Consider the following 13,617-nt stretch of genomic DNA (forward strand, 5'->3'; position numbering starts at 1 on the left):
AATTGTGGTCATAACTCAAGGGCTAACTATACAACAGCCAGAAGGAAGATAAAATAAGGAAAGCTGGGCCATACCCTTTTCCGTAGGCGTCGCTGAAGACTCTGGGCTTCTAGGAACAAATTGCTGTGGGGGCTTCCCCACAGCCCATCATCCCTGCTAGCAATGGCTTTGCCCTTCCCGCCAGTATTTTGGGGAAGCCCCCCCCCCCATAACCAAAGGAAAGAAAGCCAGAAGTTTAAGCAGATGCATACCAAATAAATCAGGCTCCACATTTATTATCAAAAAGAACAGAAGGGTGGGATGGGTTAAGGAAGCCAGAAGCTTGGAGAATATAGTTTGTGTCCATCAAGGTTACAGTGCAGGAAGAGTTGAGGGTTAGTTGAGCCAGAAACCTGTTACTGGCTTGGAGGGAGGGACCCTGATTCAATGCTCCAGTGGGCAGAGATATAGGTATCTCTGCAGGACATCCTTCGCCCTCTCCCCGATTAAATCCTCTTTCCCCAAATACCACGGCTGGCTTTGGGGAGGCGGGGGCAGGAAAAAGGGATGACCCTCACTCCCCCATGTGTGTCCGCAAGTGATACTTGAGCGACTGCTTGTAGCGGAAGCACTTGGCGCACTCTGTACATGGGTACGGCCGTTCACCAGTGTGCGCCCGCTGGTGTTCAAGTAGGTGATGCTTCTGGGTGAAATTCTTCCCGCACTCGGCACAGTGGTACGGCCGCTCACCTGTGTGGATACGCTGGTGTTCGAGCAGATGGTGCTTGCGGATGAAGCCCTTGCCACACTCGCTACAGGCGTGAGGCCGCTCACGTGTGTGGACCCGGTAGTGGTTGGTCAGCTTCGACTTCTCGCTGAAGGTCTTGTCGCACTGGCTGCACTTGTATGGACGCTCGCCAGTGTGTGTCCGCTGGTGCCGCAGCAGGTGGGACGGCCGGCTGAAGGCCTTCCCACACTGCGGGCAGATGAAGGACAGCTCAGTTTTGCCGGCATGTACCCGCTGGTGCATGGCCAGCGAGATCTGCAGCCGGAAGCTCTTCCGGCACTCGCTGCACGAGTACGGGCGTTCACCATCGTGCGTGATCTGGTGTTTGCTCAAGCTCGACTTGTGGCTGAAGCTGCTGTTGCACTCACTGCACTTGTAGGGCTTGTTGTGCGGTGGGGGTGGCGGGGGCTGTTGCTTGAAGTTGTGCTTATTAGGGTAGGTCTGTCTGCGGTGGGGCGGCGGGACCACCCCGCGCCGCGCTGTGTGCAGTCGCTGGTGCAGGAGGTACTGCTGCTTGATGCGGAAGCTGAGGTCGCAAGTGTGGCACTCGTAGGGCCCCTCCTTGAGGTGGCTACGCTGATGGATTATGTAGTTGATCCGCAGCATGAAGCTCTTGCCACAGTCTGGACAGATGTACGGCCGTTCACGTGTCCGGTTTCGCTGTTGCAGGGTGACCGGATGTGCTTCGACGCTATTGTCTCTCTCGCAGAGTGGGGCGCAGATCCCCACGGTGGGTCGGGGTGGCTTGGTCACCCTCTGTTCCTCCCGAAGAACTTCCACGTTGCAAGTCAGAGCGCAAGGCAGCTCAGCCCGGGATGAAAACAACCCCTGGGTCTCCAAACTGACGGGGTCTTCCTCCTCTTCCTCCTCCTCTTCCTCCTCCATTTTGATTACGATCCCATCATCTTGCAAGAAACAGAAAAGCAAAAAAAAAAAAAATCAGGGGGTTGCAGGCAGCATTGTGCGGCGAGAAGAAAAACCATTTAGGGCTCAAAACTTGCTGGGATGGGCAGGAGGACGAATCAAGGCGATTGCTGTCCTCGAACACAAACTCTGTAAAACATTCCACAGTCTCTCAGGATATTTAAGTACAGGTAGTCCTCGACTTACGACCAAAGCATGCCGGCTGGGGGATTCTGGGAGTTGAAGTCCATGTCTTTTAAAGCACACTTGCTGGGGAATTCTGGAAGTCTCTACTCACCTGTGCAGTTGCTGTGCTGCACAGTAACTGTCTTGATCTCGCCAAAGTTCACATCGTACTTGCTTCTTTCCTCCAGGTTGTTCCCAGCAAAGTTTTCCAACAGGGTGGCCGTGCCGTAGGGGCTGTCGCAGGGAGCTTCGGGGTCCAGGCCCTGGAAATCTCCCTCTGAACTCCCAGACATCTGGTGTGGCTCTAAGTCTCTGGGACATTCGTCGGAATGAGGCTCTTCTGTTTTGATCACCACCCTGATGCCGGCTGCAGGGAGAAAAACATCAGAAAAGCTTCTATTGGTACAGTACAGCTGGTCCTCGCAATTTACAATGGTTTGTTTAGTGACCGTTCAAAGTTACAATGGCCCTGAAAAAAGGAACTTAGGGCCATTTCCACACTTATGACCTTTGTGTGGATGTGGTCACAATTCAGACGCTTGGCAAATTGACTCATCTTTATGACGGTGGCACTCTCCCGGGGTCACATGATTGACTTTTGCAACCATCTGACCAAGGTCAATGTGGAAGCTAACGATCAGGTTACTAACTTGACAGTGATTCCCTTAACAATTCCCTTAAAGCATGCCAGCTGGGGGTCCACGTCTTAAAGTCACCAAGATGGAGGATTCTGGGAGTTAAAGTCCACCCCTCTTAAAGGATTTCATTTAATTTCCTTGCAATTCTCTCCCCAACAGAGGCCAGAACTCACCTGCTGTGGCATCGGGGAGGCTTCTCTGTTGTTCCAAATCCTGATCGTGCCTGTGACATGAGTCGGTCGCCCGCTCGGTCTGGGACAAGACGCCTGGCTTGGAAATAGCATAATCTGCATGGGGGGGGGGGGAGAGGGGTCAACCCTTGGATCTATGCCAGGTGACAAGACACGAGTTCAAAGGACTGCTCTGGGGGTCAGGTGTGGGGAGGGGGCAGAAGCAGAGAAGCATAAGGCATGCTTGAGGAGAAAGACAGCTTGCTGGGCCCCACGGCAATTAAAGGAAGTGACACTGAGATAGGAGAAAGAGAGAGGGAGGGAGGGAAGGAAGAAAGGAGAGGGATGGAGGGAATCTAGTCCAAACCCCTGCTCCAGCAGGAGACCCTTACAGAATCATAGAATGTTGGAAGGAACCTTAGAGGTCCTCTAGTCCAACCCCCTGCTCAAGCAGGAGACCCCAGACCATTTCAGACAGGTGGCTGTCCAGTCTCTTGTTCAAAACTTCCAGTGAAGAAGAACCCACTTCTTGTTGCAAGCAGTTGCACAATTGTCCTCGCTCTTAGGAATTTTCTCCTTTATTCCTGGTGAATTGCACCCCACCCAAACTGGAGCAAGAGTTGTGCCCCCTTACCCAAAGAGACCAAGGACTGGTGGTTGCCCTTCATCAAATTCTTATAGAGTTCCTTCTGCCATTCTTCCAGTTTCTCCCATTCCTTCTCATTGAAGTAGACAGACATGTCGTCGAAGGTCACCGGCACCTGGAACCACAAAGTTGGCACCCTCAGCATTGATCCCTGACAGCAAAAACTAAAACCTCCTTCCTTCCTTCCATCTTCTTCCTTCCTTCCTGCCATCCATCTTCCTTCCATCCATTTCTTTCCTTCCATCTCCTTCCTTCCATCCATCCATCTCCTTCCTTCCTTCCTTCCTCTCCCATATCCAGGGTCAGCTGGGGAGACATGATTTCAGGGTGATTAGCCCAGTTGGGCATTCTCAATAAAGAAGATTATTTGGATCTCGGGGTTGAAATGAGGGGTCCTTGGTGCTCTCTGAGCTGGGTGGTTTCCTTGCAGATGTTTCATGACCCTACTAGATAACGTCATCGGTGCTAGAAAGGAGGGGTGTTTGTGGAGAGGAGGAGGTGGTGGTGGAGGAGGAAGAAAAGGACTGGATGGTCTTTGGTTCTCTCTGAACTGGCTGGTTTTCTTGCAGATGTTTCATGACCCAACTAGGGAACTTCATCAGTGCTACAAGAAAGAAGGAGGGAGGGAGGGGATGGGGAGGAGGAGGAATTACATCATGAAACATTTGCCAGAATTTCACCACCCAACATTTCATGACCCCACCTAACATCAACAGTGGGAGAAGGGAGTGGTATTTGTTCTCTAACCTCACTCCTTTCTAGCACTGATGATGTTCTCTAGTTGGGTCATGTAAAGTCTGCAAGAAAAGCAACCAGCTCACAGAACACCAAGGATCCATCCAGTTCAACCCCAAATACTCTCTACGATTGGTCCCTATGTTTAGCCTGGAGAAGCAAGGTTAGGAGGCGGTTCCCCTGGCTGGAGAATTCTGGGAGTTGAAGTCCTCATATCACGCCAAGGTTGAGAAACACCACTAGGAACATTTCAACGTATAGGATAACCTTACGAGCAATGGGACAGGTAACGTATCCCGTTCATAAATAAATGCTTAACGCCGGAGACACGTGGCTTCGTGCTTTATGCCAAAATTGGATCCCTCCCTCTTCCTTGCTGGCTCTCTCCAGCAGCGTGATCCGGTGAGGTCATTTCTTTCTGATCCGATCACATTTCAAGCCCGAGTGCTATTTCCACACGAAATGCACCGTGCCTAGACACCCCCGTCATCAGGACAGCCGCCCCAAGGGACCACCTGGATTTTAAGGAGATTCGTACGAAACCACCACCCGTATCAACCGGCCACAACCTGTTGTGTGTCAAGGCTTCACTGCAAACAACGGTGGGTCACTTGTTGCGAAACGCTAACAATGTTGTCATACTTCCTACCAAGTTTACCTGAAAATAAGACCTACCCCAAAATAATCCGTAGTGAATGGGGTTGGTGCAGCCAGCAATAAAGGCAGGGAGTGCATGCGGCCCGGCGGTGTCCGGCAGGAGCCATAGCTCGCACAATGCGGGTGAGTTGATTACCTGTCCAAGCAGCAGGCAGAGGCAGAGGTGCAGAGGGAAGGCACGGGATCTGGACGCGCTCCACAAGAAAACCAAGGGTCGGTGGGCCAGAACAGCAGCTGGCCGCAAAAGGCTTGTCTTTGTGTTCTCTCGGCTTGCCCATGGCGTGCCAGGATCATCTGCCTTCCGCCCAATGCTTTTGCCTCCGTCTGCTGCCAGTGCCTCAGCGCGAAGACAAGCCTCTCGTGGCCACCTGCCCACTCCAGCTCATAGACTCATGGCTTTTCTGCAGCCTGTGCAGCGTGTCGGGATCACGTGCCTCCCCTCACACCTCTGCCTCTGTCTGCTTCTTGGACAGGGAATCAACTCAACCGTGTTGTGCAGACTGCAACCGGACACTATTGACCCATGCATGCTCGCCACCTCCTGGGCTGGCCATGCCCAGTCCTTCACTGGGTCTTATTTTTGGGGTAGGGCTTATATTAGGTGCATACTTAAAATCAGGCTAGGGCTTATTTCCAGGGTAGCCCCAGAGTGTGCTGACCAAGGGACCGGCAGGCTACCGCTGCTGCTGGATACCATTGGCCCCGCGCGCTTGCTGCCTCTTGTGTACGTGCTGGGAGGTGGGACGCCCAACTGGGCTAATCACCCTGAAATCATGTCTCCCTGAAAATAAGCCCTAGTCTGGTGCTTATTCTGCAGCAACAAAAATAAAAAAAGACCGGGTCTCATTTTGGGGGAAACACAGTAACTTCCCGTTTCAAACATGGGAAACACCCTTAAATTTCCCAACAACTGAAACATGCAGGTGGTTAATGAGCTGAGAACTGCGGCAAAAACGTAGGCAAAAATTCAACAAATGCGACCCAGCAGCTTCGCAAACTTCAACCATCTAGAGGCAGTCCTACAACAGCCCGCTTAGTGACCGTTCAATTACAATGGTGTCAAAATTGACCTATGTCTGTGTTTCATGCCAATGACCCTTCCAAGCATCCCCACGGTCACAGGCAGGGAGTTGGGAACTCTCGATCTATGCCAACGAATGTCACGAGCCGAACCTACTTTCGGCATCTCGCCCTTGGAGCCCGGTGGGAAGCGCAGGATCCAAAAGTTACGGTTCTTCAACAGGTTCTCCATGTTTTCCAAGCGTCGTTGAAGCAGGCCGTATTCCTGAATGAGGGTCCCCAACGCGGCCCACTTGCTCTCCAGCCGGCCGGCGATCTCCCCTGTCGTCTTCTCACAATCCAGAACCTTCTTCTCCACCATCCCAGTTCTGCCTTCCAGGTCCAGAAGGCGGGTGGTGTGTGAATCCACCTTCTTCTCCATGGCTTGGAAGGAAGCCACCAAAGTCAGGGCAATCTCGGCCACTTGATCCTCCCGGTCAAAGATTTGGTTGGAATCGGTGGGTGTCGGCAGAAGACGACAGGCAGGTGCTGCATCCTGTTGAGATGCCTGCTGGGGAGGATGGAGAGGGAGGACAATTTAGGACGGTCCTGCCGATGCTTACAACTACGCCATGCCTCCCGGGACTAGTCCTTGACTTACAAAGTTTGGTTTAGTTACTGCTCAAGGGGCTGTTTTTTCACACCTACAACCTGTCAAAATTCCGACGCTGGACTACCAGCTCGTATTTGCGATGGTCGCAGCGTCCCGTGATCCCCTTTTGTGACTTTCCGATAAGCAGGAAGCTGGATTCACTTAAGCATGTGACTCACTTAACAACTGCAATGATTCACTTAACACCCACAGCAGGAAAGGTTGCAAAATGGGGCAAAATTCCATTAGCAAACTTCTCCCCTCTTGACCCCAGAAATTGTGGGCCTTGATTGTGGTCGTAAGTCACTACTCCCTTCTGTCACAGAGGTCGCGGGAAGCCCCCTTGCAGGGCAGGGCAGAGGAATTTGGGGAATATCTGCAGGATAAAATCGCTCAAATCCGGAGGGAATGGGTCCCCCTCAGTGGGCTAGGGGGGACGTCCGAGGCGAGTCTTGAGAGACCATTCTGGGAGGAGCTTGACTCTGTTGCCACCGATGATTTGGACAGGCTGCGTGGGCGACTGCGAGCCACCACATGTTTATTGGACCCGTGTCCCTCCTGGCTTGTACTGGCATCCTGGGAGGTCACACGAGGCTGGCTACTGGGACTAGTGAACGCTTCATTGAGTGAGGGGTCCTTACCAGCCGCCTTGAAAGAGGCGGTTGTGAGGCCCTTACTCAAGAAGCCTTCTCTGGACCCAACTGAGCTAGCTAATTATCGTCCCGTCTCCAACCTTCCCTTCTTAGCGAAGGTTGTAGAGAGTGTGGTGGCCCAACAGTTCCCACGTCACCTGGAGGAAACTGATTATCTAGACCCGCGCCAGTCTGGCTTCCGACCCGGGCACAGCACAGAGACGGCCTTGGTCGCGTTGGTAGATGATCTCTGGAGGGCCAGGGATAGGGGTTGTTCCTCTATCCTGGTCCTATTAGACCTCTCAGCGGCTTTTGATACCATCGACCATGGTATCCTATTGCACCGACTGGAGGGGCTGGGGGTAAGGGGCACCGTTTTGCGGTGGTTCTGCTCCTACCTCTCCGACCGGACGCAATGCGTGTTGGCAGGGGAGCAGAGGTCGACCCTGAGGCCGCTCACTTGTGGGGTGCCGCAGGGGTCGGTCCTCTCGCCCCTCCTGTTCAACACATATATGAAGCCGCTGGGTGAGATCATTCGTGGTTTTGGGGTGGGATACCATCTGTACGCTGATGATACGCAGTTGTACATCTCCACCCCGAACCACCCCAACGAGGCCGTCGAAATGATGTCCCGGTGCTTGGAAGCCGTACGGGTCTGGATGGGAGGCAACAGACTTAAGCTCAACCCCTCCAAGACGGAGTGGCTGTGGCTACCGGCCCCCCGGTTCAACCAGTGGATTCCATCGCTGGCCATTGGGGGCGAGCAACTGGCCCCCGTGGAGTGGGCGCGCAATTTGGGCGTCCTCCTAAATACCCGGCTGTCTATGGACGACCATGTGGCAGCCGTGGCGAGGGGGGCGTTCCACCAGGTTCGCCTGGTGCGCCAATTGCGCCCCCTTTTGGACCGGGATGCCCTACGCACAGTCACTCATGTGCTGGTGACGTCCTGTCTGGACTACTGCAACGCTCTCTACATGGGGCTCCCCTTGAGATGCACCCGAGGACTACAGCTGGTCCAGAATGCGGCCGCGCGGGCAATTATGGGGAGTACGAGATACTCCCGTGTAACACCTCTCCTGCGCGAGCTGCACTGGCTCCCTGTGGTCTACCGGGTGCGTTTCAAGGTGTTGATCACCATCTTTAAAGCGCTCCATGGCACAGGACCTAGTTACTTGCGGGATCGCATCCTGCCCCATACATCCCTGCGACCAATTCGCTCTCACAGAGAGGGACTCCTCCGGGTGCCGTCCACTAAGCAGTGCCAGAGGGCGGCGCCCAGGAGCAGGGCCTTCTCTGTGATGGGCCCAGCCCTCTGGAATGACCTCCCCCCCCCCCCCCATTAGGACTACTACTGATCTCCGCAAGAAACTCAAGACCCACCTGTTCCAACTAGCTGGCCTGGCTTAACTATAACTCTATCCTCTAATCCCCCTGGCAATTTTAAATTTTAGGGTATTTTAATGTTTTTTAACTTTATTATTATTGTGTTATTAATGAACTGTAATATTGATTTTTTCTATATACCTCCTACGTGCAACATGTTATGTATTTTATTGTACGCCACCCCGAGTCCCTTCGAGGAGAGGGAGCAGCTTATAAGTCGAATAAATAAAAAAAATAAAATAAAATAAAAGTCGAAGACTAGCTGTATGTGGAAATGGGCATCTTCCCAATTTTATTATTAAATTTATTTGTCCTCCATCTCCCCAATTCCCTGGGGAGTGCCAGTGGCACTGAAAACACAGATTCACGACCGGGTCCTCTTACTTACAACTGTCACCGCATCCCTGCGGTCATGGGATCAAAAATGTAGGCGCTCGGCAAATGACTCATATTTATGACAGTTGAAGAGTCCTGGGGGTCTCCTTTTGCGACCTTCCCAGCCGGCTTCAGGCAAGCCATGTCAAGGATTCGCTTAATGGCCGCATGATTCACTTAACAACTGCAGCGGCTCACTTAAGGAGCGAGGGGGGAAAGGTCGTTTAAAGGGGCAGGACTTGCTTAAGAACTGCTTTGCTTAGTGATGGAAATGCTGGCGACAGCTGCAGTTATAAGTCGAGGACTATCAGTATGGTTTTCCATGGAATCCTCTCTAGTTGAAGGTTTCTGTCCTTGGAAGAGAAAAGACTAAATAATTTTTAATTATGTTGAGGAATCGGATCGCAGCATAACAGGCAAAGGAAATTAATTGGAAACCTGCACTTTCTTCCTTTTTTCTCTTTCCTTTTTTCCTTCCTTCTTTCCTTCCATTCCGTCAATAATTAATTCATTACCTCTCCCTTCCCTTTTCCCTCCTTCCTCTCTTTACCTTTTCATCCTTCCCTCCTTTGCCTTCCTTCCTTTTCTTCCTCCTTCCCTCCCTTTCCCTTTCCTTCCTTCCCACCCTACTTCCTTTCTGCCTTCCTTTACTTTCTTTTCCTTCCTTTTCCCCTTCCTTTCTTTTCCCTTTTTCCTTCCTTCCTTCCTTTCATTTTCCATCCTTCCTTTTTCCTTCCTTCTTCTTTCCATCCTTCTTTCCCTTAATTCATTTATTTCCTTCTACCCTCCCTTCCCTCCTTCTTCCCTTCCTATCCCTTTCTTTTCCTTCCCACTTTTCCTTCCTTCCATTCCTTCCTTCTTCACTCTCTTCTCTTCTTTTCCTATCCCATTTCTTTTCCTCCCTTCCTTTTTCCTTCCATCCTTCCTTCAATTCATTCTCTATTTCCTTCTTCCCTTTTTTCCTTCTTTCCTTCCTTCTTCCCTCTCTTCCCTTCCTATCAATTTATTTTCCTGGCTTCCTACTCTTTTCCTTCCTTCAATTCATTCACTATTTCCTTCTTCCCTCCCTTCCCTTCCCTTTTTTCTTTCCTTCCTTCCTTCCTTCCTTCCTTCTTCCTGTCTAATGGTTCAAACCAGAAAGCTTCTAATTATTATAGTCTTCCTTTCGACCAAATCAGGAAACAGAGTTTATTATTTTCAGTCTAGGATATGAAACCACTATTTTCAATCACAATTAATATCCTGACTTATTCCAAAAATGGTAACCACAGTTAACTACAAAGGACCCTCCGATTAACCAGAAGCTTCTTCGGGGAGGCTTAAATGAAAACAGACTAAAAAGCAAAGTTGTAGGAAAATCCCTGGATCAAGATGAGAGAAAGTTATGACTACCACTACGACCATCGTAAATACGAGTCAGTTTCCCAGCATCTTAATTTTCATCCTGTCTGCCTTGGGATGCCATGACGGTCGTTCAGTGTGAAAAAAGGGACTTTAGAATGGTCACTAAATGAGCTGTCATAACTCAAGGACAACACACTTGAAATATAATTTGTATCAAAATTTATTCAATCAGAGGCAAAATGTACATGAATACATGAAATGTATTCATGTATTGATATTGATGTATATCTAAAAATAAAAATCCAATTTAAAAAAAGCAAAATAAAGACACCCCGTAAATTAGGGAGCTACAAGACAGCCAAACAATATAAATTAAAATGCAATCAAAAGCCAATATAAAAGTTTTGGGGGAAAAAACAGACACCTGTCATTCATCAATGACAGGTGTCATTCATCAATGAATGACAGGTGTCTGATTTTTTCCCGGTTTTCAAATTCCCTCCTTGGAAGGGAATTCCATAAAAGAGGCATCATCATTTTGTAAACAAAATGCCAAATACAGAAAGTCCTCGAGTTATGACCAAAAGGGAGCCCCAAATTCATGTTGCTAAGTGAGACCTTTCTGAAGTGGCTCTCACCCCGTTCTATGACATTTCTTGCCATGGTGATTAAGTAGATCCCGCCAGTCATTTACATAATAAGGTTGTTAAGTGAATAGGACTTTGGGTGGCAAGAGCAGATCACGTGACCCACCCACCCCCGGATGTTAAGCGAATCCGGTTTCTCCCCCCCCAATGACTTTGCTGGTCAGAAAGGGGATCACTGCGACAGTCATAAATGCAAGTCAGTTGCCAAGTGTGGGAATTTTGAGGCCGTGACAGTTGTTAAGCGTGACACAAACGGTCCTCAGTTTTCTCAGATTCACTTAACAACCGCCTGACTAACTTAACACATGCAACGATTCTCTTAACCACCGTGGCAAGAAAAGTCATAAACTGGGGCACACTCCTTTAACAAATGTTTTACTTTGCAACATAAATTTGGTGCTCAAACCTCAAGGACAGGACAGAAATAGAATAGAAAGAACAGAACAGAAATAGAATAGAAAGAACAGAACAGAAATAGAATAGAACAGAAAATATAATACAATAATAGAATAGAACAGAACAGAATAGAAATAGAATACAAAGACTAGAACAGAACAGGAATAGGAATAGAATAACATTCTAGGGACCATCCAGTCTCCAAGCCAGGCCCCCAAGAAGGGTGGTAGGCAGTAGTCCAGCCAGGGGGTTCCAAGGGTGTGTGTGTCAAACCCTGGCCCAAGGAATGTTCTTTCTGCACCAACTCAGAAAGCTCAAACTGCCTAAGGAGCTGCTGATTCAGTTTTACAGAGGAATTATTGAGTCTGTCATCTGCACCTCTGTAACTGTCTGGTTTGGCTCTGCAACCCAACAAGACAGACACAGACTTCAGAGGATAATCAGAACTGCAGAAAAACCAATGGCTACCTGTTATGTATTGAAGCATTGTGATTGGTTAAGGCCCTGTGGGCCCAGAGTATAAATTACAGGGATTTCCCTGTTGTTCCACAGTTCCAGTTTTGAGTCAATAAATGCTGTTGTATCTATGCTAGTCTGTTCTTGCCTACTGAAGCCCACAACGCAATACTACCAACCTGCCTTCCATTGAGGACCTGTATACTACACAAGTCAAAAAGAGTGCTATAGGGCACTGCACACCAGAAGAACTAGACAAAAGGACATTTTTTCCAGAATGCCATCACTCTGCTAAACAACTAATTCCCACAGCACTGTCAAATTATTTACTAAGACTGTGTTATTATTATTATTCTCATCCTTCCTATTACCTATCTCCTGCCACTTATGACTATAACCCTGTTGCTTGTATCTCTACGATTTATATTATTTTGCTTCCTAGTATGATTTGATTGCTTATTAGTAACCTATGAGTATCACTAAGTGTTTTATCTTATGATTCTTGATGAATTTATCTTGTCTTTTTACGTACACTGAGAGCATATGCACCAAAGACAAATTCCTTGTGTGTCCAATCACACTTGGCCAATAAAGAATTCTATTCTATTCTAACCCCGGTGCATTGAGGGGGGGAGTTTAAAGCAACGCCAGCCTCTGGGGGTGACTGCCCCCTCCCCACAGTCTCCCTGCCAGGCCCCAAACTGGCAGAAAAAAAGCAGCAGTCCAGCTTGGGCCACTGCCCCAGCGGAGAGGGTGGCATCCCCAGGCGAGTACACCTGCTCCTTCCCTCTTACCTCCACCCGCCCCGCCTGGGCCGTAACTGCTCTTCCCGGTATACCCACCCCCCCGCGCGTTCTCTACGGGCCTCCCGCGGCTCTTCCCGCTACCCCCCTCCCCCGCTCCGTTGTCGGACGGGCCTTCTGGGGGGGCGGCCGAAAGGGGGGCGCCGTCAGGTTTCTCCCCCCTCGCTCTCTCCTTCCCTCCGGGCGGTCCCCCCTCCTTACCTGGGCCGGCGCCCCCCCCTCCATGGTCCTTTGTTGCCCCCCACCCTCGACGGGGCGCAGCGCCGCACAACGAGGCTCAGCCGGGCGAAGGAGGTGGAGGAGGAGGAGAAAGCATCGCGGGGTCCTTGCGACCGCCGGATGGCTTTGCAGGCCCAGCTGCGCCTGCGCAGAAAGGCTGCGCCTGCGCAGAAAGGCTGCGCCGATGCGTCAAAACCTCCGGCGCTGTATATAGAGTTCAGGCTGGACTACCAGCCGCCTTACGTGCGGTTCCCCCGCGCAGTCAATATATTTTTACACGGTCCTGTTTTTTCTTTTTGTTCCCCCCCACCCCATGTTGGTTTTGTGTTCTTCGCCAAACGAAGCCGGCCAAATGATTGACTAAGACTAAAACATATGAAGAACGGTTGCAGGAACTGGGTATATCTAGTTTAATAGAAAGAAGGCCTAGGGGAGACATGATAGCAGTGTTCCAATATCTCAGGGGTTGCCACAAAGAAGAGGGAGTCAAACTATTCTCCAAAGCACCTGAGGGTAGAACAAGAAGCAATGGGTGGAAACTAATCAAGGAGAGAAGCAACTTAGAACTGAGGAGAAATTTCCTGACAGTTAGAACAATTAATCAGTGGAACAGAAGTTGCCTCCAGAGGTTGTGAATGCCCCAACACTGGAAGTCTTTAAGAAGATGTTGGATAGCCATTTGTCTGGAATGGTATAGGGTTTCCTGCCTAGGCAGGGGGTTGGACTAGAAGACCTCCAAGGTCCCTTCCAACTCTACTATTGTATTGTATTGTATTGTATTGTATTGTATTGTATTTCCGTCATAGTACCGGTATGAACAATGTGGGATACTAATTTAATTTAATAATAAATTGATAACAAGGCTGATGAAATAAAAATCAAATCAACATCAACATCAAAATGAACTACCAGAGGACTGGAAAACAGCTGATGTGGTTCCCATCTTCAAAAAAGGGAAAAAAATAGATCCAGGAAACTACAGACCTATCAGCCTGACCTCAATACCAGGA

General features: G+C 49.9%; 1 protein-coding gene across 2 annotated transcripts; it reads right to left on the bottom strand.

Annotated features, from left to right (window-relative positions):
• Nucleotides 1-259: 259 nt before the first annotated feature.
• Nucleotides 260-12,748, bottom strand: LOC309400755 (zinc finger protein 777-like). Of its 2 annotated transcripts, none has more exons than XM_081969392.1 (6): nucleotides 12,590-12,748; nucleotides 5,879-6,268; nucleotides 3,298-3,424; nucleotides 2,667-2,780; nucleotides 1,968-2,222; nucleotides 260-1,671 (listed from the first exon to the last, which is right to left on the bottom strand). In XM_081969392.1, the coding sequence occupies exons 1-6, from the start codon at nucleotides 12,611-12,613 to the stop codon at nucleotides 554-556; spliced, it is 2,028 nt and encodes a 675-aa protein (XP_081825518.1). In that variant the 5' UTR covers nucleotides 12,614-12,748; the 3' UTR covers nucleotides 260-553. The 2 variants fall into 2 exon arrangements, with proteins under 2 accessions (XP_081825518.1, XP_081825517.1); XM_081969391.1 differs by having other exon boundaries at nucleotides 5,879-6,271.
• Nucleotides 12,749-13,617: the final 869 nt, after the last annotated feature.

Source organism: Natrix helvetica (genome assembly GCF_964273705.1).
Source record: "Natrix helvetica genome assembly, chromosome: W".
Lineage (NCBI taxonomy): Eukaryota > Metazoa > Chordata > Lepidosauria > Squamata > Natricidae > Natrix > Natrix helvetica.